This window comes from Lissotriton vulgaris, chromosome 10 (assembly GCF_964263255.1).
Source record: "Lissotriton vulgaris chromosome 10, aLisVul1.2, whole genome shotgun sequence".
NCBI lineage: Eukaryota > Metazoa > Chordata > Amphibia > Caudata > Salamandridae > Lissotriton > Lissotriton vulgaris.
In genome coordinates, this window is record NC_141698.1 from 838874654 (window position 1) to 838895479 (window position 20826).

The 20826-nt window shown below is 43.7% G+C and overlaps 1 protein-coding gene across 2 annotated transcripts in view; it reads left to right on the forward strand.

The window, feature by feature from the left end:
* HYCC1 (hyccin PI4KA lipid kinase complex subunit 1) overlaps positions 1-20826 on the forward strand; it is a 421923-nt gene that overhangs the window by 254756 nt on the left and 146341 nt on the right. For both annotated transcript variants that reach the window (XM_086941769.1, XM_086941768.1), the window contains exon 7: positions 7197-7292. In XM_086941769.1, the coding sequence (XP_086797895.1) occupies positions 7197-7292 (96 nt within the window). The remainder of the gene's footprint in view (positions 1-7196; positions 7293-20826) is intronic.

The following is a 20826-nucleotide window of genomic DNA, read 5'->3' on the forward strand; positions in this document are numbered from 1 at the left end:
AAGTTTTAGAAAAACTATTTACCATGGGATCTGGGCCCCACTTAATCAAATAGGTAACTAAAACTTTCACTGCACAAACAATGCCCCCCCCCCCTGGACATCGCTGAAAAAGAAATGGGAAGAGGAGCTGGGAGAGTGTTCAACGACGCTGTATCATATTATATATTAGCCATCCCTTCCACTGCTCCAGAAATGCCAGTTTCAAACCCATTAGTTTTTTTTTATTTTACACAGAGCGTACCTATCGCCTGCGAAATTGAGCTAATTCTTTCCAGGAGCAGATATTTCCTGTTCGAGTTGTATGACTGTGGTTACTGACCTACGTCATAAGTCCTGAGAATGCCCGTTATTGACTTGCCTTTGAGCTGCAGTAACTGTGCAGTTGTCCCACTTGCCTGGCCGTGTCAATGTAGGTAGTTGGGTGGTGTGCACTCTAGGGACGTTTAAATGTTCTTAAAATGTAGAGCTCTGAATCGCACTCCCAGAGTTAGCCATGACACTGGCAATGTGTTGTACTGCCTACCACTGGAAAGCCAACGATCGACCATCTGCAACTGAATGGTGCAACTCAGTCCTTCTGAGTGCTTGGTCTTAAATCTTGGTCCTCAGGCCTAAGTAAGGAACCTGTCATTTGACTGTGATGAGCTGGCCTCCTGCGGGCACACTAAAGATGACACTCTACCTCCGTAAGGGCGAGACGCTACCCTGACTTGGAGCCAGTTTAGCCCACACCCTATATTGTAGATTACACCAGGTCTAGCCCTGAATAACGCTCCTCCCAAGCCTGCTCCCTCCACTTTCCGGTCATCAACATGGGTAAACCACTCTCAGAACTGACAAACACAGACCCCTATATTTCATCTCAAGAGTGTGTGCAACCAAACAAAATCACGGTTGCATTCCTGATACACATATTGCAACAGCAACTCCTCCACCAACATCAAGTCTCTGGCCTCAACACCATTACATCCCATTAAGACCAACTTCCTGTACAACACTACCAACTCATCCCCTTCGTGTGATAGATGATTATATTGTTTTATTAAAGCCTACTATCATTCTCATTTGATGATGTCTCAAATACTTTGTCATTAAAATGCCTTTAGTAACATGCTATTGTAACTTAGATAGTGTAATACCTATCTGCCCAACATTTCTATAATAGGCTCTGTCTGGTTTTGAACTTGAAAAACCTATAAACAGATTATTAAACAAAAAGGCTTCTTGTAGATGTTGAAAGATACTAGTTTTTATTGGGTCGGGCTGTTCTTTTTGGAAGCATTAAATTTTATTTTTGTGAGAAAAGAAGAAGTAAATTAAATAGCAATGTGTGCTCCTCTCCATTCCACCATTTGACTTAAATTACTTTGAACTTTTATTGAGGTTCTGCATGTGTTTCTTTTTAAAGAGTTAACGTGTTGCAACCTTTTTCATGTTACTGCAGTACAGCCACTAATTAATTGAAATTTAGACTTTTGATTTTGCAATTCCAACTGTAAACACCGTGGCCATCTTTGACAGGAGCAGCGTGATATTTATTTCAATTAATCCCTTCAATTTCCCAGCTATCATTAAGGAAGCTCTTGATCAAAACAATCATCATGTTTATGTCTAGCAAGAGACATTTTATCTGTTCCAAAAGATAGTCCTCACAAAAAAAGGCAGCAAGCATCGGCAAAGCCAATTGGTCTCGACAATGCGAGAACAATTGAATTTGTTAATGTCAATGACTTTTACCCATGTTGTGTAGCAGTGTGGCTGCTGTTCAACATGGCTGAAAATCCTGGAAAAAACGCTATGAGACTGCTATGCAACTTGGCTAAAAGACATTGAGAAAGGCAAAACTTCTCATTAAGGCATGACCTGTTGGTTTTGCCAATGCTTGTTTTTATTGCTGGTGGGATTGAGGGCAGGAGGAAACACAGGGGCAGGACATGTGGGTGGGGACAAGACAGGCAACGGAAGGTGACACTGCCCTGAGAAGCATTGTTGTTGGTACTGTACATCTAACACTTCAAGCCAGCAATGACACGAGGAGGCTGACTTCGCAAAGGTGTACTATGCAAATGAATTCAACCATTTACTTTAGAGATATATTTAATCATGTATTTTTTAATGCAACAAGTAAATAATTCATACACACTGTCAAAAGTGTATTAATCCACTGAAGAGGTAATTCATGTATTCAATCATTTGCTGGCGTGCATCTACAATTTGTCTATCCATTTACGAAGTCAATAATTCATTGGTTCATCAAAGCATGCATTCATTCAAGCATTATTTATGTATGTGCCCAGTTAGTCATTCAATCACCCATTCATCTGTTTATCCGTGCATTTAATAATTTCCTTCTTTAGTAATAAATTCAACCATTCATGCATTTAATCATTTTTCTGAGCATTTGTTAATTTCTGAATGTAATCATTCATTCAGATATCGTTTTGAATCATTCACTTATTAATTCAGTCATTCACCTGTGCAGTCATTCTTCAATGCATTTGTTTAATTATGCATAAAATCCTTTATTCATTTATCGACGCGCACTTTCATTTGCCCATGTGTTTGTTCATGAATACATTCCTAGGTGGATGAATAGCCAGCTCTTCTGGTGGTGGTGTCATGCAGCAGGAAAGTGTCCACTATTGCTGGAATGCACCCACCCTTCTCAGCCATCTTGAAATACTGAAGCATACACCTGGATAAAACTTTTCTATTTATAGAACAATTGCATGTGCAACAGTGATGTTGTAACACACCTCAGCCAGCTGTCAACTGGAAAGCGCATCCAACTCAGGGTGCCCAGTGCAAGTACCTGCCACATAGTAACAGCTGGCTGCCACGCAGTGCGTAATTTGTAAAATATTAAGTGCCAGGGCTCTAACCAGGAGGCCACTGCAGCTGGCACCACCCAACGCCCTTGCCATTGCTGCCAAAACAACTACTAACCATCTCTCTTACATGTAAATGCGACATTTCCTATTATACCAGGACCCCAAAGCTAAAGGAATGGCTGGGGAGGCTGGCATTAGCAATTTTAATGTATATTGTAGTCTTAAACTACTGTTGTTCTGCTCATCTCTAAATTAGATGAGCAGCGCCACCATGTGGTGGACTGTTTGAAGTATGATGTTGACTGTTAGGCGCCGGTGCCGAGCTTGGGAAACAAATTAAGTGCCGGTGCTGAGCACCGGAAAGCACCGGCTCAAATTAAGCACTGCTGTCGCGCCCTCCAACAGCAGCATGTTTGTAATGTAGCTGAACTTGCAGGTTACATATTGCCAGATAGCTCTTGGGTTTAAAACTCCTACTGCCAATCTACACAAACTGAAGATAAAAGTTCTACTCTCAGTAAGATGGCTCATGCGGTTGCACCTGGCATTTGACAGATTCTGCCATAACTAAATCGACATATGAAGCATGTGCCTATACCAGTTTTCCGGCTTTGGATAGCGCCCAACACAGCTTTTGTATGAGTGCTAAAAAATTTCACTTTTGGAAGATCAGAGCCTTAAGACACATGCAGTGCGCAGCTTGCTGAGGATCACACATTTGACAAGAGTTGTTTACTAAAAGACGGAATTGACAGCCATGGAAGAACAGTATGGCAATGAGGGCAGTTTGGTGATCAAGAACACCACGTTCGACCGAAGGGAAGGTGTGCAAGTGCGGGGGAGGTGGCAACACCACAGACAACGGAAGGATGGCAGCTGAGAGAAATGGAGGTGAGAAAGAACACGAGGGTAGTAGGAGAGACTGCATACATTTATGCTAGATGCATGCAGTGTTTCTGGTAATATCAAGAAAAAAACTGTAAAAACCGGCCCACTAAACCACAGAACAGGCCCACAAACATCCCCCAAAAAAGCATCTCCATTCAAGAATGCCAAGCTGTGCCAATCTCACATCAATGCCCATAAATCAACAAGCTTTCGGCAGAACATACTTGCCTTCCACGCTTCCTGCCTGGTATCACAAATGCACAATCCACAGTGTCTGGAAGTTTATGCTGCAAGCTGGTCTACTGTGTTCTGGTGGGGTGAGCAATCCCCTCATCCATGCGTTCGGCCGCAGTTTACCAACCAGACTTGGCAGGCGATGGGCAACTTACACTGAGACAGTGCGTTGGAATGGGAAGGCAAATGCACATATTCGCCTGACTGCTGCAACTGAGAATCGTGCAAGTGCAAACAGGAACGCTCGTGAAAAGTGCACTTAAAAAAATTGAAAAGTAGATCCGAAACAATGCCCTAAAATGGCTTCTGCTTATGTTTAGGAGTGACCGGTCCATGCTCTCAGGGAGGGCTAAGCCTTGGAAGAGGCATGATGCATGAATACCATGGACAAATGGGGAGAAAGAATAATGGAGCGAAGATGGAGCCAGCAAATCGGAATTCCATTGCTTATTTTGTTCACTGTGCGACTACAGGCAGGCAAAAACCAATGCAAATAATGCATTTTCCTGCACCAAAATGAACTGTTAATCTGGAACTACTAACAGGGCCCGCTTTAGGGCTGTGCAACTGCACTGGGTGAAGACCTGGAAAGGGGGTCACTAACCTCAGGTGGGCGCTGTGTTTAGTAATAACTAACCATTTAAATGCAGCTGCTCCAGAATTAATTGTGCTTCCAGCTTTCTGGCAGCAATAAAAATGTCATGATAACTCTCTTGATTAATGTTCTTGCTAGAGAGAAAGATGAGAGCGTTGTCTAGCAGCAATTATGACTCCTTCTTCAAGTAGCGCAGAGGCTGCTGCAAAGAATGTCCTATTACTTACGGTAATCTTCATTACTCCGGGTCCCGTAGTCCTCGACACCTTCATGAACACATGAGATCTTATATCTCGCTGACAGAAAAAGAAACAGAAGGAATACTGGCCCTAACCCTCCCAACCCCCCCCCCCTCCCGCCGGGAGTACATAAGCGTTCAGGTCCCAGCATTCCCTCTAAAATACCAAGCCAAGGATGAAGGCCGGCAGTCCGGTAGGGAGGGAGGGAGGGTGGGAACCCATGAAGGTGTTGAGGACTACGGGACCCGGAGTAATGAAGATTACCGTAAGTAATAGGACATTACCCCCAGGTCCCTCCGTCCTCGACACCTTCATGAACACATGAGAAATACCAAAGCAAAACCCCGTCATTCATCCCAAAAAAACACAACAAACCACCAGGACAGCAAAGAAACCCAGAGATTTATTGAGCAAAACCGAAATCAAGGGTGAACACAACCCAATACCCCCAAAGCAAAACCGCCCTCATCACCCAGCAAATTGAGAAGGTGGTAATGCCGGATGAAAGTATTTGAAGAAGCCCAGGTGGCCGCCCTACAAATCTCAGAGAGAGGGACACCCCGGACCTCAGCCCAAGATCCGCCACCCCCTCGTAGAACGACCCTGAACACCCACCGGAGGAGGGGACCCAGAAAGAGAGTAGGCCAAGGAAATCACCTGCTGCAGCCAGCGACCGATAGACACAGAGGAAGCCCTACGCCCACGGGAAGCAGCCCCAAAAGAGACAAAAAGGGGAATCAGTCACACGAAAAGTTGATGTGCGCTCAAGATAAATGCGCAGAGCCCTGCACACATCCAACAAGGACCAACAGGGACCACCCGGGGAATCCAGAACGTAACCCAACGCAGGTAAAACCAACTCCTGGCACCTGTTAAACTGGGAAGCAACCTTCGGCACAAAAGAAGAATCAAGGCGAAGCACCACCCCACCCTCCGAAAAGGACAAGAAAGGCTCACGCGCCATCAAAGCCCCCAGTTCGCCAAGACGACTAGCAGAGGTGATGGCCACCAAAAACACAACCTTGAAAGTAAGGTCCAGCATTCCTTCTGTTTCTTTTTCTGTCAGCGAGATATAAGATCTCATGTGTTCATGAAGGTGTCGAGGATGGAGGGACCTGGGATAATAGATCTATATTTCATGAGGATAGCTGAATGGGTTAGCAAAGCCAGCCTTTACCAGCGCTTTAAAACAAATTAAATGTATTTGAGAGAGGGTCGATGGAGAGATGAGAAACAATTTTGCTGGGTGGTATTGAGGAAGTATGAGGAGGAGGTCATATGGGTGGGCTTAATCCTGCCCTGACTAAGAAGTAGTGTGCTTTTTGAAGACAAACTCAAGCAAACCAAGACCAGCCACGCCATCCTTGGGCCGCATCTTTGAGGAACGCCTTAAATAAAATATATAATCTTGCTTATTTAAATCGATCTTCCTCAGTAGTTTGATCCATTTGATTTTATTCCATGTAAATATGCGACTCTCAACTATGTTTATGGGTTTCTGGCGTTTAGGCCCTTTGTCAGAAGAAACATAATTACAGAGTTTTACATGTTTTCGCTAAAAAGGAAAGAAAAACAAACGGTGAAAATTCAGGTTGCCATAAGACTTGCTTAAGTGTAACATTGTAATTAAGTTTCACTTGACAAGAGGCTTGGACGCCTGAACCGAGCTCCTTAAATAAGTCTTTAAAATGCTAGTTTACAGGCATTTTTGCATAATTGAAATGCTTTTTCTAAAAAAGAAAGACATGCAAGAAGTGAAGATTATATTTTGCTTAAGTGTAACACTGTAATTATGTTTCACTTGACAAGGGGCGTGGAAGTCTGAACGGAACTACTACTATTAAAAATTATGTATTTCAGATATTTTTGCACGATTACGATAACGTCTGTCATTAATATTTTACCACTTAATGCAAAACTGCCACAAATTAAGTCCTGAATTGTTCAGAAAAGTCAGGATATCTGACTGCAACTGTTTTTTTCCACTTGCCTGTTCAAGTCTTCAGGCTGGATGCATCACGCATTGGAGTATTGCTTGTCCTACCTGTTGATTACTGGCTGTTGAAGGTTTTGCTTTAATAAAACCAGTCTCTTTAACAAACACATACATCCACATACATGGGCTCAGGCTCACACATATGTACGCTGGTGCACACCATTGCATGTCACGCCTGCTTTGTATTTCCCTTTTTTAGAAACTCCACATTCTCCATACAGTACAGTACTTGCTGTCAAAAACATTGAGTGTTATTAATACATGTCAGATTATCCAGTGTTCTCCTTTCGTTTGTTATACTTGTCTGCTGGAGTTCAAGTTTGAATTGCAATGTACTTTTCACAGTTACTAATGCGCCTCTAAAAGAAGTTTTTTATTTTATTATTAGTTTAACTTGATGTATTGCGTTACAGGTTTGAAGTGTTGTCGTTCCTGTTGCTATGTTACAATTCAGCCTTGACGTACATGCCTGCCGTTTCCCTGAAGTCATTGTGTCAGATATGCTCCAGGTAAGAGTTAAAAGCAACTGTATGATTAGCCAATGTTGTTTTGCCCCGAATAATCCGGGAATCCCACCAGCCGCGGATTCTTGCTCAGGGCGCGGTTTGAAGTGCAGGGTTCTTTTGAGGAGTGCAGTTTTCAAATTTACAAAGATTGATCACTTCCAGACGGTTTATGATCCGATCGGTCTTGAGGCTTAATTGAAAGTTTTATATGTTGTCGCGCCACTTCACAGGTGCTCAAAATCACTACAGTTTGATTGGAAGGTCTAGGGTTGTGAGTTGGCTCTCGTCAAAGGACCTGTAGGGCATTTCACTATCAGATTTTTCTTACTTGCTTTCATTAGTGCTGTGGTCTTGTCAAAGGCTCTTTTTATAAAAGTTTTGGAGCAGTTTCCTGGCGTACAGGGAGTTTGGGTCTGGCCTCAAGGTTGGGTTCACAGCATTCCACAGCTTTGTGGCTTGAACTTCTAGGGAACTTCTTATATGATTTATTTTAATTTTAATCTGAGAGTTGATTGAGCAAAGTTCTGATGCTATATAGTTGACTGCTGGTGCCTGAGTGATATCTAGTGAGGGCAAGATATTGCATGGTCCCAGGGCATTTCTTCCAGTATGCTTTATGTACAGTGATGAAAACTTTCAACTTAATTTGTTGTATTATCAACATCAATAGAGCTTTTTTCAGTGGATATTAACATGCCCACAATTCTGAAAATGTTGGTATGTTCTAGCTACATCAGTGCTGCTTACATAAATTATATTGAATAGATACTGGCGGGTCCTTTTATAGCCTGCAGTAGCAGGCTATACCAGAAATTACATGCCCATTCCAGCATCCAGCATGGGCCTTTAACAAGGGAGCGGACCTTTAATCAGGGGCTACTCCTCCTCAAGAGTGGAGGAGCGTCATCCCTTCTGCTGCAAGCGCAGCAGGCACACACTAATAAGTAAAATGGCATGTCTGTGCCATTTTACTTATAAGCCGCCGTGTTGGTGCAGGGGGCGGGTCTGAATCCTGTGAATGCAGGTTTACAGCTGTCCCTGCAGTGTGCAGGTTGGGTTGGCGGGCTGGTTTTGCCAGCCCACCTGACGTGCACTGGACACCCAGCAATCCCATAGCTGTGAAATATATGCGGGATTGCTTGCACTTGCCCCCAGCCTCAAAATGATTGTTGGTGCTCCACTGAGCAGTAATCAAGTCATTCCCTTTCTTATTCGAGGACGATGATCGGGGAGAGAAGTACCCACCCAGGGTAATAGTATCTATGGTGAGTTTGACGTGTCACGCCCTGTCATATTTGAATAATTCTAGCCACCACTGCCTTTTACAGCCTGTACAGCTGCTAAGGAGGGCTGTTAGGCTATTAGAACATTCCGGCCCTAGAGGGTAGAATGTTCTAATTCAAAAAACAAAGGCCTCACAGAGCCAGAGGGGCATGGCGACTCTCCGATTAACATGACAAGAGAATCAGGATTTTGTTAGACACGGAGGCTAACATTATACATAACCTTTTATTTGCCACTCCTGACAGCAGCCACTTCAAAGAACTTCAATAAATAACAATCCAGAACTGGAATCAAAAGTCAATATAAGCCTCCTGCATAGAACACTCCGACTCTTTTAAATGTGAATCTGCGAAGAGAAACTTCCAACTTCCTTTTTTTTTTTTAATAATAATACATCTATATTGCTTGAATAATTAAAATCATTGCAATCAAAACGTTTTCTCATCACACAAGATTTAAAATTGTACCACAAATACTATTTATGAATTTTCCATTAAATACTTGATAATATCCCAAAACAGATCAATTCACCATACATTGTACAACTAAAAAAAGGATATAAAATTAAACATACATAACTAATTAGATTAGTAACACATATAAAAACACACCAATAAATACTTTAACAAGATTTTACACATTTTGCAGTTTAAAGTGACAACGTGCAATGATTACTAATTCTCTATATATAATGACATAAATAAAATACAATAACAATACATCAATAGTTAATAATAAACACCCTAGCAGCATAAACAATAAGTTATACAAAATATATTAAAAAAATATAAAAAGCTATTAAGTTCCAGGGACATAAATATAATACATCTCAAACTTGTCATACCAAACATGTTTTGGCTGCACTTAAAATTTTTATCAATTGGCATACCAACGGGATCGATTCGCCAGATAATGACATAATTAGTGCCTGATGAAACTTCACATCTCAAACTCGTCTACAGAATATGAAACTCAAAACAGTTGCTAACTTAATTGAAAGATTCCTATTACTCAAATATTTATTTACCGGCCAATCAAGGAACAACCTTAAAATCAAACTTGCATCCCACAACCCATCATAACATGCTCTTGGAGGCCTCTTCGATCTCATACTAAATACTCTACAAACCAAAACATTGCTACCCACTGATCTTCCTCAAACAAAAACATGTCCCGCTGTTCTATAACAATTTACCATTCTATAGATTAATCCCTTTTTAAATTGTTCCACTAAAATATTTACCCCCTCCACTATGGGAGCTTGCACAGTTTCCAAACTCCTCTCCATGCACCATCAAACCCAAAACTTCCACACACCTTTATATCTTCTCTGTGTTCCGGGTGCCCAAGGTTCCTCAAGTAACTCAGCAGCTTTCTGCGAAAGGCCCTCCAATGCTCTGGATACCCTGCAACCTTCCAAACAAGGAGGTTCAACACTCCACTCTGAATCAAAGGATGTATCTCTCTTTCCTCATTTTCTAACATACCTTCTAATGCCAACCTTAGCAACGGAACCTCGCATGGCAATTCCCACATCGCTGTAAACCAGGGCTGTGACACCCAAAACAGCATTACCAAAATCAATTGACATCCTTCTCTTCTCACTTTCAATAACACCCTTTGGATCATTGTAAATGGAGGGAATGCATAACCTTTCACATTTGTCCAACTCTGCTGAAAGGCATCTATCACTGCCGCCCATGGATCTGGCAGCCAACTGTAATACTTCAACTGACAGGTCAATCTTGTTGCAAACAGATCCACATTCAGTGGGCCCAAAACATCTTGTCTCTTCCTGAAAAATGATCTCTTTAGCCTCAAATCCTTCACATGGCTGCAATTCCAATCCACTCTCTCATTCCTTCCCCCAGGAAGGTACTCCTTTTAAAGCCATTGTGTTCTCTAAACAAAGTCCACAACTCTTTTTTACACATCTGAGAGTCCCTTTGATCTGCAACCCCACAAACGGTTTAAAAATACCACAGCAGAAATGTTGGCCATTCTCATACTGTCGGTCCTTGCAATCTCTCCCTAAAACTCCTTAAGGCATACAACCCACTCTCAGCTCCAGGCAATTTATATGAAAATTCTTCTCTAGTCTTGACCATGCACCACGTGTCTCCAAAAGCCCTATTTGAGCTCCCCATCCTAACAGACTTGCATCCGTCTCCAAATCCACATCCTGAAACAACCCAAAATCGCCCGACTGTTCCATACTTCCAAATTTTGTGACAACCATTTTAATTCTTCCTTCGCCTCCAGACTAAACTTAATCCTGTCATACCAAAAGCCTTTCCTTAAAGCATCCACCGTCACCCTCTGTAGGTGTGGATAAAGCAAGGGGCCAGGGAAAATAGCCTGGATCGACGTGGAAAACAAACCAAAAATCCTTGCAAAATCTCTCAATGTCCGAGACATTATCTGCAAAGCTCTTAACACTTCTTTCCTTATCCTTTTCACCTTCTTCTCTGGTAACCTTAAAAACTCTCCATCCGTGTCTATTGTGAACCCTAAAAACTCCAAACTCTGAGAGGGTTTTAAAATAGACTTCTCTTTGTTTATCAAGAAACTCAAATCCTCCAACATCTTTATCACATCCTTGAGCTGCTCCATCAGTTCCACTGCATCCTGAGACATCAGTAAAAAGTTGTCTAAATACACAATCGAAAAACCCCTCTCTGAAAAATGCCACTACTTCGTGAAGCGCCATGGTCCTGAAGGTAGGCCAAAAGGAAGCCACAAAAACTGATACAACTGGTTCCTCCATATGAACTTCAGAAATTTCTGACTGCTTTCCTTCATTGGAATAGTGAAGTAGACATCTTTAAAAACCAGCTTCACCATCCAATCCTCTGATTGTAACATGTTTCTTAAAAGATGGATGCCCTCCATCTTGAAATGTCTGCAGACCAGAGATCGATTTAAATTCCTCAAATTTATTACCGGTCTCCACCCTTTGTCCTTCTGTTCTACCAAAACCAAAGTGCTTACAAAACTTTTCATGCGTTCTTCTATCATACAAAATTGCTCCTTTTTTACCATTTCATTCACTTCCACATCCAGAATACCCTCCTGATCGAGTGAAAAATGTAATCCCCTTAGTTCCGTAACCTGAATGGCCTGCTGAATAAAATCTATCTTGTATCCCTGTACTACATTTAAAACCCATGCATCTCTTGTTATTTACTTCCATTTTTCTTGAAATAATCTCAGACGTCCTACTTTTTCTTGGGAAGAACCAAAAGTTATCTGCATATCCACTGCCTGTTCTTGGACCTATCTGACTACTTCCTTTACCTCCTCTCAGATATCTTCCTCTTTGTGGGAAGAAATTGGAGGACCCCTGGAATCCTCTTCCTGACCCTCTGTACACATAATTATACTGGGACCTCTGAAATCCCCGGCCATTATATGGTCCCCATCGGCTGGCCCTGCCAAAAACACTTCTGAAAACCTTCTGCACATTTGTTTGTGCCTTCTCAGGAGCTATAAAGGTTGACACATGTTTACCGAGACTCTTGATCAGACCTTCACCAACTAATAAACCTTTAGCCTATTCACTTGGTTCCTTGCTTGCCTTGTCACCTAACTTAGGACTTACTTTCATCAAAATTGATTTCCTTCTTTCTGCTAGAGGTCCCGAATTGGCATTATCCAAAAATACCATTGCTGTCTGACTCCATCCTCGCAACAGTTGGTCATCAGCATGTTCTCCATTAATATATGCTTCCTCTGCCAAGTCCATAATGTTTGCTAATAGCCCTAAACTATGTAATAATCGGTCCTGACACTGCTTCAATGACCTTTCAAGACCTTTGCATTGGTCCCTATTTTAAATAAGTAAGAAATAAAATCTGGATCCTCATTGGGAGTGAAACAAATCTATCTATCTGTGGCCTTGAGCATTCAGCTTTTAACACTTTCCTTACCTCTCGTTCAAGAGGCTTCCTTATCCATTGCTTTATGAACTTTGCAACATGATCTAATGGCCACCAATCTGCACTTCTTGGCTGTCTAAACTCATATGGGTTAAATATTTCTTCACCTAAAGGATCTTTTACCACTGTGTTGTAACTTGCATGGTGGTATTTCCTACATCCCTTGTTTCCCCCCTCCTTCCTTCCTGGGACTTGGTACAGCCCTGGTGACAGCCGGCGCTCGCTATGGAATGTTGACATAGCGGCCCGGCTCAAGTGATGACAGCTGACGACATCTGTGAGTGTTAACCTTTCAAATAAACACTTACTCCCACGTCTGCCTCCCTTCATTATTTACAACATTTCTGGCGACGAGGACTAGGAGCACTGTGCCAGGGACAGTGGATGTCGTCTCCCTGGTATGATTTGACTGCTGTCTACAGTGAGGAAGAAAAGGAACTTCAAACGGAGCCGGTGATGTGAAGGGGAAAAGTGCCATAAGACGAGCCTACTGACTGGAAACGGCAAATAAAGAACAAGTAAGAAGCGCTTTGAGCTGTCAGGACAGCGCTGCATATTAGAGAAAGACTGTCGGGGGTGAGCTCATATAGGTCGGGTGCCGTGTCGGGCACACTATCCTTGCCTGCGCTTGCCTAAGTTACGTTCTGTTCTGGCTATCGGCGGCGTCTGCAATTGTCGGGTGTCTTGTCGGGCACAGAGGGCACTGAGGCAAAGTTCAAGGAAGCGCAAGCAAACGTGTGAGGGAGCTTCACCGCTTCTGGGCTAGTGGCGTGATTGATCTTTACCCAAGGGCGTGGAGTAAATCTTAAAAGGTACCTGGGAGCGCGACGCCTTCAGCCTCGCTGGATCTCCTCACGCGCGGAATCTTGAGCGGCTCACTGCACCTCTATTGTTGACAGAGTCGTGGCGCGCTTAAGGCGCCGCGCACAGTAAATTGTAGACGGTACCTGGGGGCGCTACGACGAAAGTCACGCCGGATTTCCTCACGTCTGGAACTGCTAGCAGCTTATTTAAGCCCCATCGTGTGCAGGATTAACTGTGTGGTGGCGCGCTGAGGGTGCCTGGTTGTCGCCCTCTGTCTTCTCAGTTCGTGAGGGGAAGCTGTTTACACAGGAAGTTCCCGCCTAGAGGAGGAGATTCACAGACTCATTGGCAGTGAGAACTAGAGCTGCAGAAGTAAAAAGGGGACTGTCAGTCCTTTGTAATACACATTTTCACCTCACACATTAACGTTTGAAGCAGAGGAAGGGGGCTCTAGTGTGTTTTACAATTATTCATTCCTCAAGTCAGTGAATTTCCTGCTTGTTTTAACAATTTATGTGTTATGTGAGCTGAGATAAAGCCTACATTGAGCGAAGTAAGGTTACTGTATGGCAATGGCGGGAGCTGGTATTAGCCAACCCCCACCTTTCCTCAATGAGTTAGGGGAACCTGTCATTCCATGGAGGAGGTGGGAAGGCATTTTCAAATCTTATCTGATTGCAATAGGAGGGAGCAATTACACCAACCTTCGCAAGCAGCATATACTTCTCCACAATTTAGGTACACATGGGAGGAAGATATATGAAGACATAACAGGGAGATTAGTGGAGGATGATCAGGAAGAAGTGGAGGAAGGTGTAAATGTATATGAGAGCACCCTGAGAGAACTAGGGGCTCACTTTAAGGAAAAATTAATGTAGTAATGGAGAGGCATAAGTTCTTCAAGAGGGTGCAGAAAAGGGAGGAGAAAGTGAGTAATTATATAGCAGCTCTGAGAGGGTTGTCTGCCACATGCGAATTTGGGCAACTCACTGACTCACTTATCAGGGACCAATTGGTGAGATGCACCAATGACACTAAGACACAAGAAGAATTGCTAACCAAGAACACCAATTTAGATGAGGCCATTAATATAGCCAAGGGTCTAGAACATACTGCGAGGTGTATTAGGGAAATTAAGTCTCATGAGGGAACAAACAAGGAGAGGGTAGAAAATAAGTCCAGCGCAGAGCAAGAAACTGTCTGTAAATTGGGGGACAAGCACAAAGAGGCAGTTCGCAGTAAGGATGGTCCAATGGTGTGTTTTAAATGTGGCAGTCCTAACCATTTAGCAAGTAATTGGAAGTGTCCTGCTAGAAATGTACAATGCAGGAAGTGCAACAGGTGGGGACATTATTCCAAAGTGTGTAAAACCCCAGGCAAAGCTGTGCATGTTGTGGAAGAGTCCACACAAGGGGAAGAAGGAGAGAAAGCTTATATATTCCAAGTCAATGATGAGGAAAATGATGAAGAGGTCACGTATCCTAAATGTGATGTGTTTCTAGATGGTGTGATGTTTAGTATGTACGCAGATTCATGCTCCCCTTTCACCCTGGTGGATAAGAATGTTTTTGAGGAAAAATTTGCCAATCATCCTGTGAAGTTAATGCCACCTGACATTAATCCTAAGGGGTACAACGAGGGAAAAATCCCACTAGAGGGCATGTTGACAATGAGAATATCCTTCAAGGATAGGCATACAGTTGGGAAGGTGTATGTATCCTCTAGGGGCTCCACACTACTGGGATGGAGGCACCAGAAGTAATTAGGGATCACATTAGACCCAAACAACAAAGAACAGGTGTTGTTGATTAACCCCGTGGGCATAGCAAGTAGTCTCACCGAGGAGTTCAAAGAGGTGTTTAGTGACAACTTAGGGGTCTTCAAGAACTATATGCACCGGATCATTCTCAAGGAGGGTGCGGAACCCGTAGTGCACAAAACCCGATCCATACCTTTGCGCATGAGAGAACCCCTTCTGCAGGAACTCCAGAGGCTGGTCAGTCAGGGAGTCATCAGGGAGATTGAAAGCTCAGCCTGGTTGGCCCCAATTGTTATCACGGCAAAAGATGGAGGAAACAGTATAAGACTATGTGTGGACCTGAGAGACCTCAACGCGAACATTCTTGTGGACAGGTTTCCACTTCCCAGGATAGGCGAAATGCTGAGCACAATCAAGGGAGCGAAGTACTTCAGTGTACTGGATTTGTCTTCCGCCTATTATCAAATCAAACTCCATCCGGAGTCTCAGTTACTCACTGCTTTCACCACCCCGTTTGGAAATTTCAAGTTCCTGCGAATGCCCTTTGGATTGGCGTCAGCGGCCGCGGCCTTCCAGAGAGTCATGCAACATGTATTGAAAGACTGTGAAAACACACTCTGTTTTCAAGATGACATACTGATATATGGAGAGGGTGAAAAATAACACAATGAGAAAGCGAAGGAGGTTTTGAAAAAACTGAGGGAAGTAGGATTCACCACCAAACCTTCAAAATGTAAGCTGGGAGTAAGTTCGGTAGACTACTTAGGGCATACGCTATCCGAAGAGGGCATCAAGCCTAAACATGATCTGGTCAGGGCGGTAAGAGATGCCCCTACTCCCATGAGCAAAGAGGACATACTGTTGTTTCTAGGGCTAGCAGAATATATGGCCAAGTTCATAAAGGATTTTGCCATGGTATCGCAGCCTTTGAGAGATTTGATCAAGAAGGACAGCGCTTTCAAATGGGGCAGAGAGCAAGCGGAGGCCATGAAAGACATAAAGAAGGCAATAATAGAGGCCCCGTTTATTGGAAAATTTGACCCTAATGGCGTAACTATCATCTCGACAGATGCAAGCAATAGAGGTATCGGTGCCACTCTGTCGCAAAGAGAAGGGAGCAAAACCAATGTGGTCGCCTTCGCATCAAGAACACTCACCGCTTCAGAGAAAAATTATTCTACAATTGAAAAGGAAGCCCTGGCGGTCTATTGGGCAGTTTGCCACTATAAGTTCTTCATCTGGGGAACTCCATTTGAAGTACAGACGGACCACAAGCCATTGGTCTCACTGTTTACGAAGAAAGACATGGAGAGCATGACACCGCGTATAGCTAAGTGGGCAGTGGGTCTGCAAGCCTACAATTTCAAAGTAACCTACATACCAGGTCAACAAAACAGGATAGCAGATTTCCTGTCGAGAGCTCCGACAGAGGAAGAAACAGAAGAGGAACAGCCAGGAGAATCTATCCTGGAGTTGCGTTTAGCAGCAGTGGATAAAACCATGTGGGAAACGCAAATGGAGCAAGACGAAACACTGAAAAAGGTGAAAGAACATATACTCAAGGGATGGCCGAAGAAATGCAAGGACTTGGAGACGGAGATCCAGCCATACTGGAATGTGAGAGAAGACTTGTCAGTGGAAGGAGACTTCATACTGAAATCTGGAAAACTTATTCCTCCGGAAGCCTTAAGGAACCAGATAGTAGATCTAGCTCACGAAGGACACTTGGGAAGAAGTCTGAGCAAGGCTAGACTTCGTACAGACTACTGGTTCCCCACTATGGATAGTGAGATGGAGGACAAAGTGCGCGACTGCTATGCGTGCAGTTTAAGCGACAAATCAAAGATCGCGAGAAGGGCACCACTGTCTCCTGTAGAAGTACCCGATGCCCCGTGGAACAAGTTGGGCTTTGACATAGCTGGTCCCATCCATGGCAAAGGGCCCCAAGACTGGTATCTTTTGGTCTTGGTGGACTACTTCTCCAGCTGGGTGACTTGCAAAATCGTACACAACGTGAACACCAGGACAATCATCGAATTCATGAAGGAGGTGTTCGCTAGTGAAGGGGTGCCTGCGACACTAGTGACCGATAATGGCGTACAGTTAATCTCGGAGGAGATGAAAGAATTTCTCAAGGACTGCTCTATTTCACATGTTCGCACTCCTCTGTACTGCCCCAAGGCTAACGGCAAAGTGGAGAGAGTTAACCGCATGATGAAAGAGTGCATACAACTAGCCAAACAAGCGGGACAGAACGTGGAGGAAGCGATAAGAGACATGCTGTGGGCATATCATACCACGCCCAAGTCTACCACCGGCTGCACGCCCTTTGAGTTACTGAGGGGAAGAAAAGCCGGCACAAAACTCACACCAAGTTGGATGGGAAGAAGACTGGAAGAGGAGACCAAACCCCAGGAGGTCAAAAGAAGAATCGAAACCAATCAACTCAAATACAAGGAGTGGTACGATAAGAAGTGGGGAGTTAAGGAGCGAGGATTCCAGCAAGGACAAAGAGTCTGTGTAAAGAAACCAGAGAGACTGAGAATGGGAGGAGACAAGTATTATGCCCCTAGTACCATTAAGATACGAAACAAGAACTCAGCTGTCATGGAGGATGGTAGACTGTGGAGTAATGACAGGATAGTACCAGCGGGAGGGGAAGAAACCAGGTCGCACCAGGCCAGATCTGAGGGTGTGGACTCCAGTGGAGATGCAAGACCTGGCAGGAGGAGCGACAGGCAGAGGAACACCCCCCGGTGGCATAGACATTACCAAATGAGATAGAAACTTGATGGATAGGCCTACCAGCTTGGTATATCCCCTGAGGTAACCCCATAGCAGGGACTGGGAGGTATTCTGTTTTTCCCTATTCTTTCTCTCGGGTTGCTGTTCTTTCCACATGCTTCTTTCCTCCTGAGGTTGTCAGTTCTCATAGGGAGGATGATGTGTTGTAACTTGCATGTTGGTATTTCCTACATCCCTTGTTTCCCCCCTCCTTCCTTCCTGGGACTTTGTACAGCCCTGGTGACAGCCGGCGCTCGCTATGGAATGTTGACATAGCGGCCCGGCTCAAGTGATGACAGCTGACGACATCTGTGAGTGTTAACCTTTCAAATAAACACTTACTCCCACGTCTGCCTCCCTTCATTATTTACAACACACTGTTTTCGACGTAGATACTTGATCATTTCTAACATCATTATTTAAGGGTATCGTCTTGATCTACATCCAAAATAACTCATCATAAACGTTCTCTTCCATCTGTCCTACCTTTTCATCAGTATCCATTGTATAATCGTCATCAACATATTCTTGTGTGCCGCCAAGGACACCACTCTTTCTTTTTTTTTTAGTTCAGTAAGATTTTATTGAAATTTTGAGGTAAGTAAGTAAGCTTTATTTCGATATATAAAAACATATCATAAAAGCAGAACATCACAATATAACAATATTCGAAAAACAACTTACAATTCATTATACAATAAAAGAGATCTGTCCATAGGACTAAAAATATGTTAAAAAAGGAGGGGAGACATTATTGGATCATCAGTTTTTTAGCGGTTCTTATACGCCAGGCCCATCCTAGGAACTTTGCCAAACAGATTGAGAAGAAGGGTCTTGCGTCTGAGAGCAGTAATCGCAAGGCTTCCAAGTGTGAACGAGTTCCTAGGCTCCCAAAAAGAGGCTTCAACCACCTCCGTCTGGGAGCTAAGTAGGCTCGGCACTCGAATAGGAAGTGAGCAACAGATTCTGTTTTCAGCTCACAAAATGGACAGTCGGGAACAGTTTGCAAGGGTGGTTTCCAAGTAGAAGTGAACTGGCACAAGGGTAAAACCCCGACCCTGAATTTAATATATAAAGCCCTGTCATGAGAGCTGTGTATCAAGTCCAAATAAGCTTCTCTGGAGGGGTTACATTTAACCATCAAGAAGTTGGCAACAGTTTTTGGATGGTTTAATTTACACAGTCTCTCGCTGTCGACCCAAGTCCAGTATGTCTTCTTCAGCTCCTGTTTGGAAGGTGCAGTTTTGTTTTCCCACGCTGAACCCAAACCAAGCAAGGTAAGCGCCTTCTTCACCTCTCTAAGCCAGGCGATCTTATGCCAGCCAGGGAGGGACAAGACATCTTTTAGGGCGTCCGCATAGCTATGAAGTTCAGGAACATTCCAAATTCTGGACCACAGCAATAAGGGACGTAGTTTGGCTTGATCACAAATAGGGCGAGTACCAGCGTCAAGCAAGAGTGGGATTGTGGGAGTGCTTTGGGGTAGCCTCATCAAGTCTTTATGAAATTTGTTTTCTAGGTGGGCCAAGGTGTCCACTTTCTGGGTTCCCCAAAGTTCTGCTCCGTACAACGCTGCACTCACGACCCTAGCCCTATAGATGTCAAGCAGTGCCCCGATCGGTTTTGTGGAAGAGGCACGTTGTTCTTTGAGGAGAGCGCCAACAACCCTCTTGTGGGTTAGAAACACTTTCTGGTGATGGGCCTTCCAATTCATACTGTCACAAAGGCGAATGCCCAGATAATCAAATTCTTTGACCCGCTCTAGTGGAACGGAGTCTAGGGTGGGAGGTTTTACAGATTTCTTTGGGGGATTCAGAACGAGGAATTTGGTCTTACCAATATTTATTGCTAGGCCCTTGGCGTCACAGAAGGCCTTAAAGCTGGTAAGTAGCGCCTGTATACCTGTGGGTGTCTTCGATATCAGGAGGGTATCATCAGCGAACAGGAGTGTCGGGATTTTCCTCCCAGCCAGGGATGGTGCATCAGCAGGATGTTGTAAGAGGTGCTCCACCACTCCGTTCACGTATAACGAAAACAGAGTGGGGGCAAGCACACATCCCTGGCGGACACCCCTGTCAACTGGGATACGCGATGTTTTTTCTCCCTGAGTACCCCATCTGATTTGAGCGAAGTTATTTGCATGGAATTTTACCAATAGGGCCAGAAGGTAGGGAGGTAGACCTAAACCGTCAAGGACCTTCCACAGTAGTGCTCGTGGGACTAGGTCGAAGGCCGTTTTCAAATCTATAAAGACTAGATATAAACTGCCTCCTCCTAGCACCACTACCTTCCAATAGAGCATTAGAAGGCGGAAAGTCTGCTCGACGGTACCTGTCCCTGCTCTGAACCCCGCTTGGAAATCAGATAGTATCTGGTTGTCGTCCACCCACTCCAGGATCCTGCCCAATACTACTTTCCCGGCCACCTTTTGCGTTGAGTCCAACAAACTAATGGGGCGGTAGTTTGCTGGATCCTCCCTGTTACCCTTCTTGAAAATAGGGACGACTTCAGCGCCCCTCCAGGAGTCAGGTAAGGATCCCCCCACTTGATCATTTCTAACATCATTATTTAAGGGTATCGTCTTGATCTACATCCAAAATAACTCATCATAAACGTTCTCTTCCATCTGTCCTACCTTTTCATCAGTATCCATTGTATAATCGTCATCAACATATTCTTGTGTGCCGCCAAGGACACCACTCTTTCTTTTTTTTTTAGTTCAGTAAGATTTTATTGAAATTTTAAGAAAGGAGCAGTACATAAAGACATACAAAAAAGCGAAGAAATTCATTAAAATACAAAGAAGCGAAAAAGAATAATCATAAAAATACAGTCATCAATAAAATGTTTCGCAACATAACAAAATTTGTCATTCAAAGGAAAACAGAAGAAGGGAAAAGGAGGGGAAGGGAGGGGAAGGGAGAAGGGAATGGAAATATACAATTCATAGCATAAATACTTAAATAAG